This window comes from Mirounga leonina, unplaced genomic scaffold (assembly GCF_011800145.1).
Source record: "Mirounga leonina isolate KUSES-001 unplaced genomic scaffold, KU_Mleo_1.0 Mir_115, whole genome shotgun sequence".
NCBI classification, from domain to species: Eukaryota; Metazoa; Chordata; class Mammalia; order Carnivora; family Phocidae; genus Mirounga; species Mirounga leonina.
Genome location: NW_023270268.1, coordinates 36,393,301 through 36,415,945, shown reverse-complemented (window position 1 = coordinate 36,415,945; position 22,645 = coordinate 36,393,301). Strand labels below are relative to the sequence as shown.

The 22,645-nt window shown below is 38.4% G+C and overlaps 1 protein-coding gene across 1 annotated transcript in view; it reads right to left on the bottom strand.

Annotated features, from left to right (window-relative positions):
• Positions 1-22,328, bottom strand: part of SLC25A36 (solute carrier family 25 member 36) — a 38,322-nt gene extending 15,994 nt beyond the window's left edge. Inside the window, exons 1-4 of the mRNA XM_034995899.1 lie at positions 22,010-22,328; positions 8,828-8,992; positions 4,465-4,542; positions 784-884 (exon numbers count right to left, since the gene is read on the bottom strand). Coding sequence (XP_034851790.1) covers positions 784-884; positions 4,465-4,542; positions 8,828-8,992; positions 22,010-22,050 — 385 coding nt within the window. The 5' untranslated portion in view covers positions 22,051-22,328. The remainder of the gene's footprint in view (positions 1-783; positions 885-4,464; positions 4,543-8,827; positions 8,993-22,009) is intronic.
• Between the last annotated feature and the right edge of the window lie 317 nt (positions 22,329-22,645).

Here is a 22,645-nt window from a genome sequence, read left to right as displayed (position 1 = left end):
CAGAAAACTGCAGAGAATAAACCAAAGGTCACGGCTTTGTCTAACACGCATTGCAACAAATGATTCCAGAACCAGACTGGTCAAATCAATCTCCTAGTTTATCTTTAAGGCAGTACAGAGGCCCAGAACTAGTTGCTTTAAGTCAGAATCATATATACTCAACAATGATGTTGGAAAACACTTCTATAGCAAGCATGTACACAGAGCCAGTGCCTAAATTTCAAGTACCATCTAGTGTGATTTATATGGAATGCTAAACATATTTTTCAAAACACATACATGACAGTAACTCTCAGTTATCAGTAGTACATCACAAAAATTTCAGCATTTGAGCACAGGACAAAATGAATACTTTACCAAGAACTGCCGGCACATTTCAGACAGAAGCCAAAACATGCAGCAAAAAGGGAAAAGGCACTAACAGAAATTGAGGAGAGAAGAGTAAATTACAGCTGCATAACTTATTTATAGTGTAATTATGGTTGGATTCTTTAAACTGTCAAAAGTCATCACTAAATATTCAGTGGACTACACAAGACAATGTAAATATTATATTACCTGTATGCTATCACAAACCCGATTACAAAAATGCCAACTTATAATAGATTTTAAGTATACCTCCTGATCAAATTTACTGTATATTAATAAATATAAGAATCATGTATGTAGATGCTAAATCAGTGAAAAGCACACTGTCTTAACTATATAATGTAAAATCATAATTCAATATTAAGTCTCTAGGTTTTGGAAAATTTTTTGCTTTTTAATATTATATATTCATACCTGCCATTGCAGCTGAAATCATGTGTACCTGGGTAGAATCTGGATCAAATACACCATTCAACTTTTCCTTGCAGTTTGAATAAGCAGCAAAGTATATTGCTCTAAAATAAAGATTTAAATTTTATCAATACGCATGTTGCATAATTCATAAGATTTAAATGACAAGTGAACTGATCTTTATAATTTTAGAGAAATCTAAAAACAAAGTCTTAGCCACATTCTCATGTAACATCAGGTTAATTTACATATTTTTTCCATATAGATTCTGAAGCATGTTTTGCATTGACTCACTGAAGACAAACTTCAATGTAAAGTTCCTCAAATGTAAAGCATTCTCCAACAAAAAGACTCCTACCACCCTGACCCAATACTTTTACAGCAACTGACTGAATCAAACAAAAACTATTTGTATAAGATTTTGATGTTTGGAAATATATGAATAAGGTTGGAAGGCTTATGTAATGGTAAGGTTAAACACACTTGAGTAAATATGGTATGAGAACTTAAAAAAATTGCTAAATATATAATTAGTTGATATTAATACAAAGATAATACCTTTAACATATAATATGTATGTTATATATATATAAAATATACTTTTCTTTAAGTGGGGAGAGGGTGGTAGAACTGACCGAATTCATCAAGGTATGTTAAACAATTGAGATACCGTGACATACTCTAATCTATATTATACATACAGAGTAGTTCACAGTATCCTTAAACAGACAAAATAATTCCAGAAGAAATGAGCTCCATCAGGTCATGTCTTCTGTTTGTAAATATTCCATTAAATCTGTAAATATTTCCTCTCTTAACTTATTGACTATGATTTCACGCATCCCAACCACCTCTTCATTGTTTAGCCTTCCAGGCTTTGAATTATTTGCTTGCAGTATCAAATCCTTTTATTTCCCAACAACCCTGGGTATTTGTCCAATAAGGAATATAACAGGCAAACAAGTACAAATGAGGACAGTTTCACTGCTGTACCTTTTTTAATGTGCTGAAGAAAATGGGAAGCTAATATAATTTAAAATGAAACATTCTACATTATGAGCAAGAAAAACAAATAGAATAGATTTAATTGACAAACTGTGAAGATATATAAACAGCACATTCCTAGAAATGAGTAGGAAAGAACTTTTAATGAGAAGATAGGCAAGAATATATACAGGTAATTCACAGCAGAGATACACAAATGGCAAATCATTACAAGGAGGAGGATGTGACTGCACCCAAAATTAAACAAATGTACATTAAAACAGTGGAAATCAGGGCACCTGGGTGGCTCAGTTGGTTAAGCATCTGCCTTCAGCTCAGGTTGTGATCACGGGGTCCTTGGATTGAGCCCTGCGCTGGGCTCCCTGCTCAGTGGGGAGTTGGCTTCTCCCTCTGACCCTCCCCCCCACCCCACTTGTGTTCGCTAACAAATAAAATCTTAAAAAAAAAAAAATCACACACACACAGTGAAAATCATGTTTAGTCTATTTGGCAAGTATTAAAAGACATGAATAGTAACCAACATGAGTAATATGTGATAAAGAGTAACTAATTCACTATTTGAGAATAAAAATATGGAATGCCTTTTCAGAAGGCAATTGAGCAATATTCATAAATTTCAAATGTGTAAATGCTCTTTTATACAGAAATTCTACTTATAATGAACTATTCTAAAGAAATACACTTGCTTAAGTAGTCAAAGATAAAGTATAGCTATGTTCACAAAACTGTTTACAACAGACAAAATGTGGAAATAAACCTAAAGGTTGATCAATAAGGAAATGCTTATTAATGATAGAATAGCCATACTATGTGATTAAACAAAAACTACATATTTTGATGGAAAAAGCTTCAAGACAAATTTGGTGAAATATTTTAATATGATTAAATGATTGTATATGATAATTAAAAGTATACATTTTATGCATTTTACATATACAATAAGCCAGAAAAATTAACGGAAGGCTATACACACCAAACTGTTTATTAGTTAACAGTTATCTGTGCAGAAAAGTGTAAGTGCCTGTGAGAAGGCATATAACCTGAGAGGTGATGTGTTTAAGATGGAATGTCAACCTTTATGCTATACATTTTTTAAGTTTTTATAGTAAGGATAAATTTTTTTTTAATTGAAGATTTTATTTATTTACAGAGAGAGAGAAAGCACAAGCAGGGGGAGTGGCAGGCAGAAGGAGATGCAGACTCCCCACAGAGCAGGGGGAGCCTGATGCAGGACTCAATCCCAGGACCCCGGGATCATGACCTGAGCTGAAGGCCGTCACGATAAAATCTTTTAAAATTTATTTATTTGCGAGAGCTCGTGCGCGCGCTCGTGTGTGGGAGGATACACAAGCGTGCAAGTGGAGGAGGAGCAGCAGAGGGTAGGGAGAAGGAGAAGAAGAGAGAATCTCGAGTAGACTCCATACTGAGCACAGAGCCCTAAGCCGGGCTCCATCTCACGACCCTAATATCATGACCTAAGGTGAAACCAAGAGTCCAACGCTTAACCACCTGAACCACCCAGGCGCCCCAAGATAATTTTTTAAGAGTGAAAAGAGCCCATAAAAAGTTGAAACCCGGGGCGCCTGGGTGGCTCAGTTGGTTAAGCGACTGCCTTCGGCTCAGGTCATGATCCTGGAGTCCCTGGATCGAGTCCCGCATCGGGCTCCCTGCTCAGCAAGGAGCCTGCTTCTCCCTCTAACCCTCCCCCCTCTCATGTACTCTCTCTCTCTCAAATAAATAAATAAATCTTTAAAAAAAAAAAGTTGAAACCCAATAAATAATAAGACATGTATCTAGTACATGGGATACAGAGAGCCATTTTTCACTCTGAATGGGAACTCTACAGTATTTTATTATGGAAGAAGTAAATCTAAGATAAAAGGGTATCAGAGAAAAATGACTAATGTATTAATAAGGCCTTTCTGGCTCTTTTAATAGGGAATGAAATTATTCTCTTTAGCTTGTCTTCTAATTAGTTTTTTTTTTTTAAAGATTTTATTTATTTCTGGGCACCTGGGTGGCTCAGTTGGTTAAGTGACTGCCTTCGGCTCAGGTCATGATCCTGGAGTCCCGGGATCGAGTCTGGCATCGGGCTCCCTGCTCGGCGGGGAGTGTGCTTCTCCCTCTGACCCTCCTCCCTCTCATGCTCTCTGTCTCTCATTCTCTGTCTCAAATAAATAAATAAAATCTTTAAAAAAAAAAAAAAGGATTTTATTTATTTCTTTGACAGAGAGAGACACAGCGAGAGAGGGAACACAAGCAGGGGGGTGGGAGAGGGAGAAGCAGGCTTCCTGCGGAGCAGGGAGCCGGATGCGGGGCTCAATCCCAGGACCCTGGGATCATGATCTGAGCCGAAGGCAGACGCTTAACGACTAAGCCACTCAGGCGCCCCAAATAGGGTTAGTTCTAAAGATCTAGGTATTCCTCTTTCTCACTGTTGGTTCCCTTAGTTTGTTCTTTGCCTTCTGAACTTGGTACAAAAACAGCATCATGATGATTTCACTAAGAGGTCTTCACACAAGGCAAACTGCTCAAGCTTTTACATGGTTAGTGATACCTGTTTTTAGACCATGGTGCTTTATCCTTACCATCTTGACTTCTTTTCAGCATCTTCCATCATTAAGCTTGAAACAAGAAAGATTGCCAAGATTTTGTTTAACTTAAAAAAATTCTTTTTACCTGGAAGGAGCCACCCCCACTATATTGGGACCTAATCCTCTGAACAAGGAACGAGGCCCTTCTTTTTCCAAGATCACTCTGAAAGAGAAAAATATTTAGAAAGGAATGTCCTTCAAAGTCTAGTACTTTATTTGTATAGCAAACTTAAGACTTTTAAACCTGTACGTTTCTGCTATAATGTTGTACTGCTCTGGTCAGTTTTTCTTACTAATGAAAATCTGTTTTTCTTGACATAGCATAAATTGGTAATCCTAAATGATAATAAAAAGAATCCCAATCAGATTCTTTTCTAAAAGTTTTAAAAACTACAGTATAATTTCTACATTTTTATATAATCATGCTACTCTTATCTTCAATATCCTCCATTTTACAATCTTTACCAGCAAATTCAATTCCCAATCAGAAATGTAGTTCACAGTCTAGTATCTGAGGTCCTTTCTTGATATCAGACAACTCTCTCAGTAATACAGCATTATCTCATTCAACCATTCCAATGAAATGGTGTCAAAATCTGGCATGCTAACCTCCTTTAGGGTACTAAAATGGTTAGCCTGTTACCATTTCTCCCTCTATTCAGTTAACATTTACTATACTGAATACTTACTGTATAAAAACTAAGCAGAGTAAAAAGACAGAAAAGGTGAGACACCTGCCATTGAGAAATTTGATGTACAGTTGTGGAAAAAAGAATTATATTGAAACAAATAATTCAACAGACTATTTTAATAAGCAAATACTATACAAGCTAGATACATATGCCCAGCAGGGAAAGGAAGAGGCATGTCTAAGTCATGGAAGGCTTTCTGAGAGTTATTAAATTAAGCTTGGAAGTGAGAAGAAACAAACTGGAAAAAGTAAGTATTTTAACTTAGAGTTAACAGGTTAGAGCAGTGGTTCTCAACCACCTATATGCTTAAGAATGATTTCTTTAAAGACAGGTGAGCATAACGGTTAAATAAGGGCCTGAGATATGGGGCCAGACTTCTTAATATGAAGACCAATTTTGGTAAATGACTAGCTATAAGAACATAAGGTAATAACTTTTATCTTATCCTTATTTTCATCAGCATTAAACAGAGAAAAACAGTACTCTTTTTCTGGGTTGCTGTGAGGAATAAATAAATTAATATATAAAGAACTTAAAAGATCATCTGGCTCCCTGTAAGTACTTGATAAATCTTAGTATTATGATTACTACTGGAGCATTTAAAATGCCTATTTCTCCGATCTCACCCTCCAAGTATTCTGATTCAACAGATAGAGGACAATGCTCAGTAATTTGCATTTTTACCATCCTTCCAAACTGACTGACACAGGTGATACAGAACCATTTCTGATAAAACCAGATTAGACAGAAGCAGAGTTCGAAATAACAACTTATAGAGAACATTTTGAAGATTCAGTGTTTGTTAAGACTTTTCTGTATCATAAATCTCTTTGAAGAATTAAGAAAGGTAAATGTTCTTTAAAGATTTTATTTATTTATTTGAGAGAATGAGAGAGAGCCTGGGGGGGGGGGGGAGGGAGGATCAGAGGGAGAAGGAAACTCCCCGCTGAGCAGGGAGCCCGACGTGGGACTTGATCCCGGGACTCCAGGATCATGACCTGAGCCGAAGGCAGTCGCTTAAAACTGAGCCACTCAGGTGCCCTGGTAAATTTTCTTTAAAAAACTGGGTCACATTGGACTCTCTGCTCCGCAAGTAATTTGCTTGAGATTCTCTCCCTCTGCTCACACTCACTCGTGCTCTCTCTCTCAAATAGATAAATAAAATCTTTTAAAAAATACACATTTGCAAACACAATTTTGCATACAATTTCATGTAATTTATAGACCCTGAAGTTCATCCATGAGCCGCCTAGGAATCTAAGAGCCCAGGAGGGATTCCTAAAGTTTGTGCTTAAGCCACGAAACACTTCACTCACTAGAATGGTTACAATAAAAAAAGTCAGACATAGTAAAACAAGGGTTGGCGGGGGTGCCTGGGTGGCTCAGTCTCTTAAGTGTCCGACTGTTGATCTCAGCTCAGGTTTTGATCTCAGGGTTGTGTTAGCCCTGAGTTGGGCTCCATGCTGGACATGGAGCCTACTTAAAACCAAAAAACTGGGGCTGGTGAGGCTGTGCAGAAATTGAAAATTTCATTCATTGGTGATAGGAATGTAAAATGATGCAGCCACTTTGGAGAACAGCGTGATAGTTCCTCAAAATGTTAAACATAAAGTTACCATATGACGGAGAAACTCCACTCCTAGCATATCCCTCAAAATGAAAACATACGTCTCTATAATATCATCATTCAGAATACTCCAGAAGTGGAAACAAACCAATGTCTATCACTGATGAGTGGATAAACAAAATGTGAGATATACATCCATATAAAGCAATACTTGACAATAAAAAGATACTTGTTAAAACATGGATGAATCTTGACATTATGCTAAGTGAAAGAAACCAATCACAAAAGACTGTGTATTATATAATTCCATTTATATAGAATGTCCAGAATAAGCAAATCTATAGTGACAGAAAGCAGATTAGTAGTTGCCTAGGGCTAAGGGATGGAGGGAGAGGGAAGGGAGAAAATGAGAAGTGACTGCTAACAGATAAAGGTTTATTTTGTGATGATAAAAATGTTAGAAATTTAGAAAGGTCATAATGGTTGCACAACTCTGTGGATATACTAAAAACAAATTGTACACTTTACGTGGGTTCATTTTATGGTATGTGACTTATACCTCAAGTAAAGATGTTAGGAAAAAAAAAAGCCATGAAACAGATTGCTTGGGACAGAGCCCCTGAGTAGGGTAACAATGGGAATGAGAGTAAAAAGATGTTAAGGCAGAGAATGCAAACTTAGAAGTCACCTACACACTAATGACAGGTGAAACATGTTAAACTAGCTCTTACAAGAGGGCCAGAAAAACTGAGAAATTAAAACAAAGCTGAGAGGGATTCCTACTACTGCTGAGAAAAATCAGAGATGGCAAAACCACTGAAAAATAGAGCAAAAAATATAGTACTATGGTGGGGAGCCTGGGTGTCTCAGTTGGTTAGCCATCTGACTTGATTTCGGCTCAGGTCATGATCTCAGGGTTAGGAGATTGAGCCCCACACCGGCTCTGCACTCAGCTCGGAGTCTGCTTGTCCCTTTTCCTCCCCCTCTGCCCCTCCCTCTGCTCATGCACATTCCTGCTCGCTCTTAAATAGATAAATAAATATATATATATAGTACTGTCACAAAGGTCAAAGAAGTTTAAGGAGAGGTAATCAGTGGTAATAAAAGTCAAAATCATGATACTGAAATGATCTATTATTAATAGGTAAAATGTTCTATTTTTATCAAGATGATATTATTAATCAGATTGATAATACTCTTATTCATCAGATATTCATCTATAATTATAGCATTTTATTTATTTATTTAAGGAGGGAGGGGCAGAGGAAGAGGGGGAGAGAGAGAGAGAGAGAGAGAGAATCTTGAGTAGGCTCCATGCCCAGCACGGAGCCCGTCATAGGGCTACATCTCACAACCCTGAGCAGAAATCAAGAGTCAGACGCTTAACTGACTGAGCCACCCAGGTGTCCTTATAATTATGGTACTTTAATCCAAAATTGTTAACAATTTTATTCTACCTATCATGTACTAGGTAAATTTTGGTAACTAAGGTAAACACACAGTATTGAGTTTATTTGCTGCCACAAAATAAACACTACTGAACTAAGCTCAAATAGATGATGTACCAGTGACCTGATAAGGCAGACACAAGTTACATACCTAAGTGTGAACATGTAAAACGTAATTTCAATAGTTTCGACTTTTCAAATCCAATGTGCAATATAATGAAGTATGGTAAAATGTAAAAACAAAATATTTTTCAAATCACCAAGAAATGTCAAACAAACACTGACTCACCTCTTAAAATCAGTAGAACACTGCTTTAAATTTCAGTTATGTTTAGGTTATATAAAAATCACAGATTGCCATTAAGTGGATGTACTTACTGTGTCAGTACTTGGAAAATTAAAAAACACACAAAAAGAATTGGCTTTCGACACTATCACATTTCAAAGACAAATAATCCGAAACAGAATACCTATAATACTTTCAGAAAACAAATCCACTGAATATAGAAAAATATTCCAAATACACATGATTTGGAAATGATATTACATTTTATATTATCCAACTAACTGTTCCTCTCCATTAGGGATTATCATTTCTGATGAATATAATTCAGAGTAACGCTACTAATAACTTTGTAAAAAGCCTTTTTAAATGTGGCAGAATATAAACAAACAAAACACATGGGTATCATTAAAGTAAACAGACTTAAAAAAAAAAATTCACGAATACTGTGCTCTCACTTTAGGCAATGGAGAGGTCCAGGAGACACTACTCGGTTGACGCTGGCTCCAGCCATGGTGTTCAACTGAACTTCAGAGATATAAAGTGTCACAGAAGAGGACTGCAGCCGCGTTTTTACAACTTCTAGTGGACATGTCAGAATAGCTCCTACTGTACCACCACATCTACAAAAAAATGAAAAGAACAAATCCATTTACTCCATAAATTAGTACACACATTTAGACTGTAAAATGAGTGGGCAACTGGGGCTTCACCAAGGTACTAAAGTGTTAAGATTTTTCATTTTAAAAGACTAAACAATTTTAATGTTTCATTTATTTGACTGCATACAAACACCTTTAGTAGCTAAAAAGAACTGAGCTTAATATTTACCTAGCAAGCATAATTAAAGAAGACTCCAAATGGCAGGTATTGTTACTAAAATCTACTGGGAAGTCACATCATAGTTTTAAATAGTATCCTAAGGGTTTATTTGGTGCTCCTCGCCCAGATATTATTTGTGGTTGTTGACACCTAGGATCCGCTATGAGGTATATCCTATCTCTCAAATTCCTCTATCTTTCAAAACTCAAGATATGTCTTCAGAGCAATAAAATTAATCACTGACAGATAATCATGTTTCCTATTTTAAATATTCAAATACTCAGAATTGTTTTACCTACAAAAAAAAAAAGACATTTGTATCTCAACATCAGTATTATTAGGCCCTCATATAGGAATCTGTACAAGGTAGGTAGGCTTAGCTAGAAGAATCCAATTTAAATAGAAAAACTGATCACCAAAAGAAAATAAAAGCTCTTAACAAATGACATCATTTAAACTTTTTCAAGGAATGTAAGATAGGCTGGAGTAATAATTCTTTTTAAATGCAAGAATGGGAAATAATTTTCTCTTAAAGCACTAACAGCTACCAAGTGAAACCTTGTGAAACCTTGAGAACTGCTTTTTAACCAGAGGAAAATCACTCAGGAGAGCTCTCACCATACAGTCAAAGAGAAAAGCAGACTAAATCAGAAGTAACCTGGACCTCCATGGCATTAAAGGAAGAAAAAGAAAAGCAGCCCCCCACAGAAATATACTAAACAATTCTACCTCCAGAATTAAAAAAAGAAGTGTGCGTGCGCGTCTATGTGTGTGTGTGTACATATATATGTGTATCACATAATAAAAAAAGCAGGCATAGCATCAGTATTACTCCCAATAAAATTTAAGACAAATCATTAAATAAGGTAGAGTATTTCATACTGATCTAACAGTACCTGCCATCAAGAAAATAAAACTGAAACAGACTTTATGCAACAAAAGTGAAAAATACAATAATAGAGAACATCCATATGTAAAATAAAACTTGACTCTTACCTCATACTGTATTTAAAATTTAACTCAGAATGAATCATAGACCTAGATATAAAACATGGAACTGTAAAACTTCTAGAAGAAAACATGTGGCGAAAGATCACCGACTTTGGGCTAGATAACAACAAAAAAATCATGAATCGTAAAAGAAAAAAAAATGATAAACTGGACTTTACCAAAATTAAAAACTGTCACTTTGAAACTGTTAAGAAAATGAAGACAAGCCTACAGTCTGAGAGAAAATATTTGCAAAACACACATCTGATAAAGTGCTTATATTCAGAAACACCAACTCAATGATAAAAACAACCCAAAAGAAAGACTGGAACAAACACTTCACCAGATATATGGATGCAAATAAACATTGAAAGATTTTTTCAAAATCATTTATCAGGGAAATGCAAATTAAAACCACAACGAGCTATGATGACAATACATCTATTAATCGCTAAAACGAAAAAGAATGAGAAAGCCAAGTGCTGATAAAGACCAACTGGAAATCTCATACATTGTTGATGGGAATGCAAAATGGTAGTCATTTTAGAAAATGGTTTTAAAAAACACAAAAAACCCCAGAAAAAGCAGCTTGTTGGTTTCTTACAAAGTCCCACTCTTAGGTATTGACTCAGGAGAAATCCAGATACATGTCTGCACAAAAACCTGCCCATAAATATTTACCGCAGCTCTACTCTTAATAGCCCAAAACTGGAAACCTAAATGTCTTATCAACTGAAGGGATAAACAAGTTACGGTATATCATTATAACAGATTATCACATTCTGCAAAAAAAAAAAAGGCGCAACAATCTGGATGAATCTCAAAAGCATTATGCTAACTGAAAAAAGTCAGGGACAAAAGGCTTTTAGTTTCAGGACATTTTTATTTTAATGACTTTTTGGAAAAGGCAAAACTAGAACAGAAATGAGATCAGTGATTACCAAGAGGTAGTGAAGTATGTAGGAACTGACTACAAAGGGCATGAAGAAATTCTTAGGATAAAAGAAATGTTCTGTATCTTGATTATAAGAGTAGTTACAGTACCTTATACATTTACGAAAACTTACTGAACTATACACTTAACAAATTTTATTTGGTGAATTTTATTGTATACCCTGATAAATCTGATGAAAAAACGGAGTATGTGAAAACTAGTAAGAAATGTTAAGTATATGAACTACCTGGAATGGAATACAATTACATTATGTTAAAATTTTAATCATAATAAACTAAATTTTCCTAAAAACTCCACTTAGTTTTAAATAGGAAATTTAAAAAATTAAATCCCCAAAAGGAAAGATCAAAACCATAATTATATTGTCAGAAATCAATACATCAATTAGATAAATAGTAGGGCTATAAAAGATTTGAAACAAAATTAACTAGATCGAGGGAGACTCCATACTCAGTAAATAAGGAACAGGTTTAATTTTTAAACAGCTACAGAAAAGGCTTAAAACCTCATTACAGTTGACTCCCAAACATGGGGGTTAGGGGAACCAACCTCCCCTACCCCATGTAGTTAAAAGTCCACATGTAACTTTTGACTCCCCCAAAACTTAACTTCTAATAGTCTACTGTTGACTGGAAGCCTTACCAATAACATAAGCATGTAACATATATTTTGTATATGTATTACATATTGTATTCTTACTATAAAGCTAAAGAAAATGTTATGAAAATCATATAAGGAAACTATTTACAGTACTGTATTTATTTAAAAAAATCTGCATGTAAGTGGACCCTATCAGTTCAAATACATGTTGCTCAAGGGTCAACTTTATATAAAAGACCACAAGGGGGCGCCTGGGTGGCTCAGTTGGTTAAGCGACTGCCTTCGGCTCAGGTCATGATCCTGGAGTCCCGGGATCGTGTCCCGCATCGGGCTCCCTGCTCAGCAGGGAGTCTGCTTCTCCCTCTGAGCCTCCTCCCTCTCATGCTCTCTGTCTCTCATTCTCTCTCTCGCAAATAAATAAAAAATTTAAAAGAAAAAAAAAAAAGACCACAAGGAAAAGCTTTAACAGAAGCCACAAGTTTGTTTCTGTTAATTGTTGAGGGCTAAGTGGCAAGAAATGTGAATCACAGTACACGATGTAGCATATGCTGCAGAACTCAAGACAGCCTGTGCAGTAAAACACACTGTATTCAACACTACAATATTGATTTACACTCAATAAATCATACCTGTTTTAATTTGAATTTACCTGGCTTTTTTTTTAGCTGTTTAGTATATTTACTTTATTATTACATTTATTGGAGATAAAAACCAAATAGGCCCCAAATTTATAATAACAATGCATATGTATTTTGGTTTTATATTCTATAAAACATAAAAAATGTTTTCTTGGTTTTCACAATGAACATGAATTACTTCTATAATTAAGAAATAAAAACAGGGGTGCCCAGGGGCATCTGGATAGCTCAGTCAATTAAGCATCCGACTCTTGGTCTCAGGGTTGTGAGTTCAAGCGCCACATTGGGCTCCATGATGGTCAGGAAGCCTACCTAAAAACAAAACAGGGGTGCCTGGGTAGCTCAGTTGTTAAGCGTCTGCTTTCAGCTCAGGTCAGGATCCCAGGGTTCTGGGATCGAGCCCCACATCAGGCTCTCTGCTCAGCAGGAAGCCTGCTTCTCCCTCTCCCACTCCCCCTGCTTGGGTTCTCTCTCTCGCTGTCAAATAAATAAATAAAATCTTTAAAAACAAAACAAAACAAAACCCAAGAGCACCTGGCTCACTTAGTCAATGGGGCGTGCGACTCTTGATCTCAGGGTTGTGGGTTCAAGTCCCATGTTGGATGTGGAGATTACTTAAAAATAAAATCTTAGGGGCCTGGGTGGCTCAGTTGGTTAGGTGACTGCCTTCGGCTCAGGTCACGATCCTGGAGTCCCGGGATCGAGTACCGCATCAGGCTCCCTGCTTGGCAGGGAGTCTGCTTTTCCCTCTGACCCTCCCCCCTCTTGTGCTCTCTCTCTCTCAAATAAATAAAATCTTAAAAAACACTTAAATAAATTAATTAAAAAAAAAAAAAAGAAAAGCAAAGTTAGCACATAGGCCAAAATTCCTACCCTGTCATTCCTCGCTGCAAGAAAATAAACCTACTACATAAAGAAAACAATCTACTGGGGAAAACAGCCTTGTTGTAAAGTGATATATGATATGACCCATGTAAAGTATTTCATGACATGGCACATAGAAAATGCTCAGTAAATATTAGCTACTGAAGTTATCAGCATCTATTACAGATAGCAGTAATGGAAATCCAACGTAACTATTACATATACTTTATGGCCAGACCACAGACAAGATATATACTATGATTCCTTAAAAAACAATTCAAGTAATGAGGATCTAAATTATACAGAGCTGGGGGATGGTTTAAATGGGTCTACACACAAGCACTTAGGCTGTCCTGAAGCAGTTTTATGTTATGAAATTCAATAGGCATGTAAGCATAGGGGTGACACTCCAGAATCTCTCATGCTATTTTTACCTTAAAGTCATTTAAAATTATTATGCATGCTGAAATCATTAGAATTGATAGAACAAAACTACTGGAGTCAAACATTTAAAATCTCACCTTATGAAAACAGGATTAACTTCAGATTATTTCCTCTTCATGTCAAAAATCTCATTGTTTAAAGAAATATGCCACAAGGACAGAGAGAACCAGGGGAGAAATGAACAAGACCCAAGATTTCAAGCAAAGAAGCATATAGGAAGGGGTAACTGACTTATTAGTAAAGAGGCAAAAAGAATTGTAGAAGGAAATACTGAAGAAAAGCCCTGCAGAATCTCAGAGGCCTAAAGATTAGTGCACAAAGTATTCAAGATGGAGGTGAGGCAAAGAACTGAAAACAGGCCTGGCTGATAGGCTATAGCAAAGGTGGGATACCCAGGTGGATCTACCCCAACACCCACACACTGGGTAAAACTATATTCCCAGGCAGAAGCTTAATTCTCTAAAGAACATGAGAATTCAAGAATCTCTGAGGTCAGGTTTCACAGGTAGAATCAATAGATACCCAAAAAAACCCCCAAAACCAACACCTACACCAAGGTGAGCTACTACAATCTTTTAAACTACTGAGAACAGGGGTGCCTGGGTGGCTTAGTCACTGGGCGTCTGCCTTCGGCTCAGGTCATGGTCCCAAGGTCCTGCGGTCGAGCCCCGTGTTGGGCTCCCTGCTCAGCAGGAAGCCTGCTTCTCCTCCCACTCCCCCTGCTTGTGTTCCCTCTCTCGCTGTGTCTCTGTCAAATAAATAAATAAAATCTTTAAAAAAAAAAAATACTGGGAATAAAGATCCCATCAAGTTCCACAGAAAGGATAAAAGGTTATATACATAGGAAATGTCAGAGTAACGTCAGAATTTCCAACAACTGCAGATACACTGATTCTAGAATTCTATACCAGACCTGTCAAGCAGAAAAAATAAATACACTGCAGACAAAGAAATACTTAAGAAATTTCCTACCTTACACCTTTTATAGCTACTAAAGAATGTGTTCTACAAGTTTAGGGATTAATCTAAAAAAGAGGAGGGAATATTCCAAGTAATTATGTTGTACACCTAAAACTAATACAGTGTTATAGGTCAATTATATCTCAATAAAATGGGGGGAATTTAGAAACAGAATGAGTAACCTAGGAGAGGGAGAAAGGAATCCCAAGATGATAGTAAAATGTCAGGCTTAGAAAATAACCAGTCCAGAAAAGATACGGTAATACAAGTTCAGACCGATGAAGATCTCCAGGAAAAAAAGGCTGACAGATGAATATACTTGAGGATATGAAACTAAATATTCAAGAACTCACATAACTAAACAAACATTTTTAAATGTGTAGCAATTATTAACTCCAAGGGGAGGAAACGAAGATATTCAAGAAAGAAAAGCTCACAAACTGAGCCCTCCTATCACTGATATTTATATTGTCACAGTAAGGTAAGCATTTACTATTCATTTAACCAAAAAATTGTGATGTAACTAACTACGTATTGAGAGGACAGAAAAAAAGGGGAAAGAGGAAATAGTATAACTAAATCCTCATGTACTAGAAGAGAAAGTATGAAGAAAATTCCACATAGCTGAGACTAGGAAGGAGATGTGGGGGGAGGGAAGTTGGGAAATACTGTTTTAATAAAAATCTTAAAGCAGCTTTTTAAAAACACCATACGCATACATTATTTTTAAAGTAATTTAATCAAAATTTTATCAATTTTTTTTTTTTTTTTTAAATAGCAGTGGTTTTTAACTGGAGAATGTGGCTGATGCTTTTGGGACCCACTCACTGGACCCCATGAAAAAATGATGTGTATGGTATGCAAGTGTCTTTGACTTAGTACTCCAAAATAAACCCAGAATCTTAACCACTGCTCATCATTTCCATCCTGGTCTAAGCCACTGACCTCCGCTGTAACTCTACTTAGAATTTAATACATGAACCATGCTCCTGTCTCAGGATCTCTATTCTTGCTGTTGCATCTGTAATATTCTTGCCTTGAATAGAAGAATGGGTTACTACCTTACCTCTTTATCTTTGCTCAGTTGTCACCTCTCAGTTATGTCCTCTCTGATCACCATATACAGAATCCTTCACACTGACTCTTTATCCACCTTTCTTGAACTACTCTTCTCTACAGCCCATACGCCACTTAAAATACTAAATATTTTATTTACTTTGTCTTCTGTGTTCCCTGATGCTACAATGTAAGCATCAGGAAATCAGCAATTTATATCCACTTACTATAACCCCAACATCTCTGTTAATGCCTGGGACACAGCAAGCACTCATGCTGAATCAGTGAGTGAACACTGTAGCATTTGGTAACTCAGGATTTAGGAGGTAGGAAACAGGGATGCCTGGGTGGCTCAGTTGGTTAAGCGACTGCCTTTGGCTCAGGTCATGATCCTCCTGGAGTCCCCCATCCGGCTCCCTGCTCAGCAGGAAGTCTGCTTCTCCCTCTGACCCTCCCCACTCTCGTGATCTCACTCTCAAATAAATAAAGTCTTTAAAAAAAAAAAAAAAAAAGAGAAGGAGGTAGGAAACCGTGTATTTGGCCCAACTTCCTTATTCCACAGATGAGGAAACAAAAATCCTGCAAGGGAAAATTAGTCGCTCCAAGTTGAGTCAACTAAAGAACAACCCAAATCTGCTGATTTTAAGTCCAGCTCTTTCCCTTTCAAATCTCTGTCTTCAATTCCACAAGAAATATTTTACATCAAGAAACAGGGGCGCCTGGGTGGCTCAGTCGGTTAAGTGGCTGCCTTTGGCTAAGGTCATGATCTTAGGGTCCTGGGATCAAGTCATGCATCAGACTCCCTGCTCAGTGGGGAGCCTGCTTCTCCCTCTCCCTCTGCTTGTGCTCTGTCAAATAAATAAAATCTTAAAAAAAAAAACAAAAACAGTATATCCACATGCCCAAACATTTCACAGAATACTTACTATTTTTAAAAGGTTGGTCACAAATCAACCAAACTGATTTCATAATCCACTAATAGGTTGCTATACAATTTGAAGCATGCTGTTTTATACTAAATTAGATGCAATTTAACCAAGGATATAAAAGGAAAAATTTGTTCTTCTGTATTTTTTTTTTTTTTGGGGGGGGGGGGGGGGGGGGGGCGGGGGGAACAGGACAGAGAGAGGGAGAGAGAGAATCCTAAACAGGCTCCAGGTCCAGCACTGAGCCTGACACCGGCTTTATCTCACAACCCTGAGATCATAAGCTGAGTGTCAAATCAAGAGTCGGACGCTTAACCAACTGAGCCACCCAGGCACCCCTCTTCTGTATTGTTATTACACATCTTAAGTAGCTTCTGAGTAGAGATATCTTCTATGCACTGTCAATTTAGTGCAAGATTAAAGCAGCATGCTACTTAATAGCTGGAGGCTAGGGACAATGCATTCTCAGCTTCACAATTAAAGGGATGTGAGTACAACTAAAATATATTAAATATATATGTCTCATTTATTAATCTATAAGATTTTGGACAGCACAATTATTTTATTAAGCAAGTCATAAAACAATGGAAAAGACTAGAAATTATTTCTTAAACATTCTATATAAAAACCGTAACATTTAAAATTATTTGTTTTATTCTACTCTCCCACAAAGAAAGTTTCTTAACAATGAATACTGATTTAAATATTTTTTTACTATTTATAATAAGCAAACTCCTCATGGACACTGAGTTGAACAGCCAATATAATGCTTTAAAAAACTAGCAAGATAGGGCGCCTGCGTGGCTCAGTCAGTTGTGTTTGCCTTCAGCTCAGGTCATGATCCTGCGGTCCTGGGATCCAGTAGAACGGCTCCCTGCTCAGGGGAGAGTCTGCTTCTACTTCTCCCTCTGCCCCCCCCCCCAACTTTTGCTTGCTCTCTCTTAAATAAATTTTAAAAATCTTAAAAAAAACCAAAACTAGCAAGATAGAAATGTAGAATGTAGTGGGGCTAGGAAGAATCCAGGATCAAGAAGGCCATGCGGAAGATCTGCCATTTACAATAACACAAATGAACATGGAAGACATTATGCTAAGTGAAATAAGCCAGACACAGAAAGGAAAAAACTGCACGATCTCACTTACATATAAAATCTAAAGTCAAATAAGATAGAAGCATAAAGGGTAGTCATCAGGGGCAAGAAGGTGTGGGAAATGGGAAGGTACTAGTCAACAGCACAAATCTGCAGTTACATAGGATGAGTAAGTCTAAAGTTCTAATGTATAGCATAATGACTAAAATTAATACTACTGTACTGAACACTGGAAATTTGCGAAGAGTAGATTTCAGGTGCTCTCACATACAAAAAATGGTAATTACATCAGATGTTATGTCATAATCATTTCACTATGTATACTTATTATCAAATCATCATGTTGTACACCTTAAATATATACAATTAACAGAAGACCACGTGAAGAAGCTCCTATGATTACCTTAGTATGAGGTACTAAAGGCTAACAAGGGTGACAAAGGCATATAGAGGCTTTCTGACATCCAATTATCCTCAAGTCTCTCTGGTTTCTACATTCTAAACTTCCTCTCACATTTTCCCTCAATATCCCCACTCCAAGTACCTTAAGCAAGCCTTCACTTTCTTTTTTGCCTTCTAACTGCTCCTGAGGCCCTCTGATCCACTGATGTGGTCAATGAGTTAAGATCAGTTTTAAGTTATCACCAATGTAACTTGCTACAATAAAGTACTAAGTTGGAGCTTTATTGTTAAAAGAAAAACTTAAAATTCAAAGTTGCTGGCTCATTTGCTTTAAGTGCTTCGATTAGCAAAGAATTCCAAGGAAAGAATTGTCAAGTTTGATAGCTGAAGAGCATACAAATTCATTATTCTATAACATCAAAAACCTAGAAAGGACAGTTTCTAAGGTTTACTCCTCCTATTTGAGACAATCTCTCCCTCAAATAAAGAAGAAAAAAGCAACCTGCCTCTTGGTAGAAAACTGACACAAGAACTATATAATATACAGTTCTATTAAAGAATGTGATATACATATAGTGTCATTAAAAATACAGCTTAAATTAAATCTTACCTACATCCTTTTGGCAGGTTGTTACGAGTTGCCTCCATAACTGAATTGATCTAACCAATGGCCTTACAAACTCTGAATATTAACTCTGGCAAAAAATATAATGGGACCAAAGGGTGTCTTAAAGAAAGCGTAAGTTATGCATGTGTGTATGTCAACCACACCCAAGGTCCAGCGCTGGTCTGTTGCAAATGTTCCTGATTTAATAATATAGCTACTAGGCTATTAGAAATCTCCCTGAGATCCTGATAAACATACTTGAATACAATTATAATCATCAGGGAAACAATCCAAAGGCCCCATTCTCAGGCAATTTTTGCCTAAGACTAAATGCCACTGCAAAAGGTTTAGTTCTATTAAAATATATTGAGTTTTTATAACTTAATCTAAATGGTACCTGTGTGTGAAGCAGCCCAGTTACAACAGCTAATAAAAAGATGTCCTTTTCTGTAACTACTTGTTATTGTTAAAGTAAAAAATAACTTTCCTAACTACTAATTAACATAATTCTATTAGGATAAAAAATAATGAAATCTAGTTTTCTATGAAGAATGTACCAGAATTGATTGCCTAAATAAGCCACTTTCATATATAAAAGAATTCAACATCTTCAATTAAGAACAATGTAAACTGACCTGTACCTCTGAAACAAATAATACATGTTTAAAAAAAAAAAAGATAGTAGGAAGGGAAAAATGAAGGGGGGGAAATCAGAGGGGGAGATGAACCACGAGAGACTATGGACTCTGAGAAACAAATTGAGGGTTCTAGAAAGGAGGGGGTGGGTGGATGGGTTAGCCTGGTGATGGGTATTAAAGAGGGCACGTGTTGAATGGAGCGCTGGATGTTATACGCAAACAATGAATCATGGAACACTACATCAAATAAATAGGAAAAAAACCAAAACAAACAAAAAGTCATTAATGACATTTTTGTACTTCAAGAATGACCATTTTTCTTTTTGAATTTAGCTTTTCAATACTCTAGTCTCAGATCTCTAGGAACAATTTGTGAAAATAATAAACTGCCCCACATCTTTAAAAAAAAAAAAAACAATGTAACTGACACAACAATGGGCATTTCCACAAAGTTTACCATACAGACCTCCAGGATATTCTACAAAATTGGCTTTATGTAATATAGAGCTGGAAAGATCTGTAGAGATTATTTGCATTTCCACAAATGCTTATAATAAATAATACATAATATATAAATAATAAATAATGAAATTGGCTTTATATAATATAGAGCTGGAAGGATCTGTAGAGATTATTTACCTCTCATTTTACACATATAGAAAGCTGTTTGACCTTGGGTAAATCAATACACCTCAGTATTTTTCCATATTTTTAAGGGGCTGAACCAGATTTTTACCATCCTTCCTAGTCCTAAAATTTCTCTAAAAATTATAAACCAGAAAAAAAAAGATAAACCAGGTTTTACTGCAACAAGTTATGCAACCACATGTAAATATAAAATCAAGAGATACAAAGGACGGGAATTTATAAGGCTGATCACCTATGTCGTGTTAGGCCTTACATCCCAGTACCTCATTTAATACTCTAAATAACCTGCAAATGCTAGGTTCTTTGGGGTAGGGGAGGCTCCTAAATCTACTGGTGTTTAGACGCTGCAAAAACTCCATTTCTGCTTTTAAAGAAAAAGCTAACCAGGAGGTCCTTTTACATGTATTAATAACAAAAAAGTGACAGATAATCTTAATCCAAACTGGGAATTTAGTGCAATCTAACTACCGTGCCCTACTTTTAACAAAACTTGATATATGAATTTTGAATGCAGAGTAATAGAAATGTTAGGACCTGGGAAGGGCCTTAGAGATCATACAGTACACCTTCCTCATTTTACAAATGAAGCAATTAAAGGTTTTGTCCATTTTTCACTCAAAATAGCAGCCAGAAGTAGATGTGCAGTCTCCTAACCTTCACGGGATTACATGAGGAAGCCTAATAATTTGCCTAACATGACATCTTTACAAGAACATCTACATGGCTAATGGTTTTTTTAAAAAAATGATATAATTTGCCGAGATTGGTTTAACATATCAGAAATATGGATTACTGGCAAAAGTATCAGAAATATGGAAAGTAAACTTCGTCTAAACTTGGTCTCACGGATTAAAAGAAAAATATTTTTTTATTCCAGAACAGTGGCTGGCCCACGACTGGTGTACAACAAAAGTTTGTTGAGTGAATGTGCCAACCCAAGGAAAGTATTTCCATCATTGGCAATAAAGTCTTAAAGTGGCTGACTGAAAAACTCTACGCTTTAAGGGGATGCGACTTTATATGGTCATATAGACCATATAGAGCCTTAGCATAACTCACCGCAGCCATTTTTTGATGACTATGATTCTACAGATAAATAAACTTAAAAATGCTAGGATTCCCCAATAATTTGGAAGGAACAAACCTAAAAAAGAGACTCAACTGGCTCAACAAAGTATCTGTAGCATTTAGGTTGGCAATCACGGAGGCTTTAGGCTTAGTCCTAATCTTGTATACACAGTAACTATCGCCAAAGGATTTGACCTCTCCCACCCCCGACTTTCTCCTTTAAGCAGACGAGAAGCAGCGGGTGCACAGGAGGGCTGGTTTTCATGAAAAGAATCTGACCCCAAAGGCAATACTGCTTGGCACCGCATCTTGCGACCTGGAGAAGCTCGGGCAGAAAACCAAGAGCGAGAAACCTACAGCTCCAGCCGGCGAGCGAACACCAAAGCCTCCCCGGGTGCGGGAAGCACCCCCACACCCCGCCAGGGCCCAGCCGGGCAGCCCGGGCCGGGAAATCAGCTACCCGAGGTCCGAGGTGGGGCGTGAGCGACGTGAGGACGCCTCTCAGCCCGCGCGGCAAAGGGGGGAGGGAGGAGGTGGCCCCGGCGCCCATTTTGTCCTCGGCCTCCGCACCTCCGTCCTGTCCCCCAGGCCTAGAAACCTCCGCGAGGCCTGCAGCCACGCTCCTTTCCGCGGCCCGCATCCCCGACACGCGCTAGGCCGCGGCGCGTGGCTCCGGGCCGCTTCGTCCCCCCGCCTCGGCCCCGCCCGCCGCTCATCAGGCTCTCGGATAGCGCCCCAGCCTCGCCGCGGCTCCGCGGGCCCAAAGCCTTACGTCCGCCCCGGCTTCATCCCTCGTCCCTCCCCGCCGGGCCTCAGCCTCCTCGGCAACCCCCGGCTCAAGCCCCCTCACCCCTCTCTCGCCCGCCTGTCAGGCCACGGCCTTCAGCCCAGCACCCTCGGCCCCAGCCCGCACGCCCTGTCTGGACCGTACCCCCCGGCAAACAGATGCACCAGCGTGTCCCTCTGGGTCATTCTCTCTCCCGCATGTCCTCCGGGCGCTGAGGCGGGACGCGGATCCGGCCACCCGCGGCGGCCGGCAGCTTCGGTCCCGGGCTAGAGCCACACGGCGCCCCAGGGACGGCGGGGGACCGGCTAGCGGAGAAGCGGCTGCCGAAAGCAACCGGCGCGGCCCTCCCCGCGCTGCTACAGCCGCGCCGCCTCCCGCTCCAGCGGAACGCTCGCTACCAGAGCCGGAGAGCGGCGCGGCGCCGTCGGCGGAGGGGCGAGGCTGCGTGCGGGGGCTCGGATATTCCGGTGACCCCCGACATAAACAGAAGCTTCCATTGGTCCGCGCTGCGTGACGTCATGCGGCCGGCACGCCGCTTTCACGTGATCGCCAAGGGTGGGTTTTTTTTGTTGTTGTTGTTGATTTTTTCAATGGAAGGGGCCGTGAGGCGGGGCGGAGCGCGTGTCCAGAGGGTAGTAGGTCACCGTGCTCTTGCGCCTAATCCGGGGCGGGGAGGCTGCACCGGTGCCACCGGGGCCCGGCCCGGCAGGCTGATGGGAGTCCCCCGCTCCAGCCCGGACCGCATGAGAAACTGCCTGGGCTCCCAGTTCGCCAGCGTGC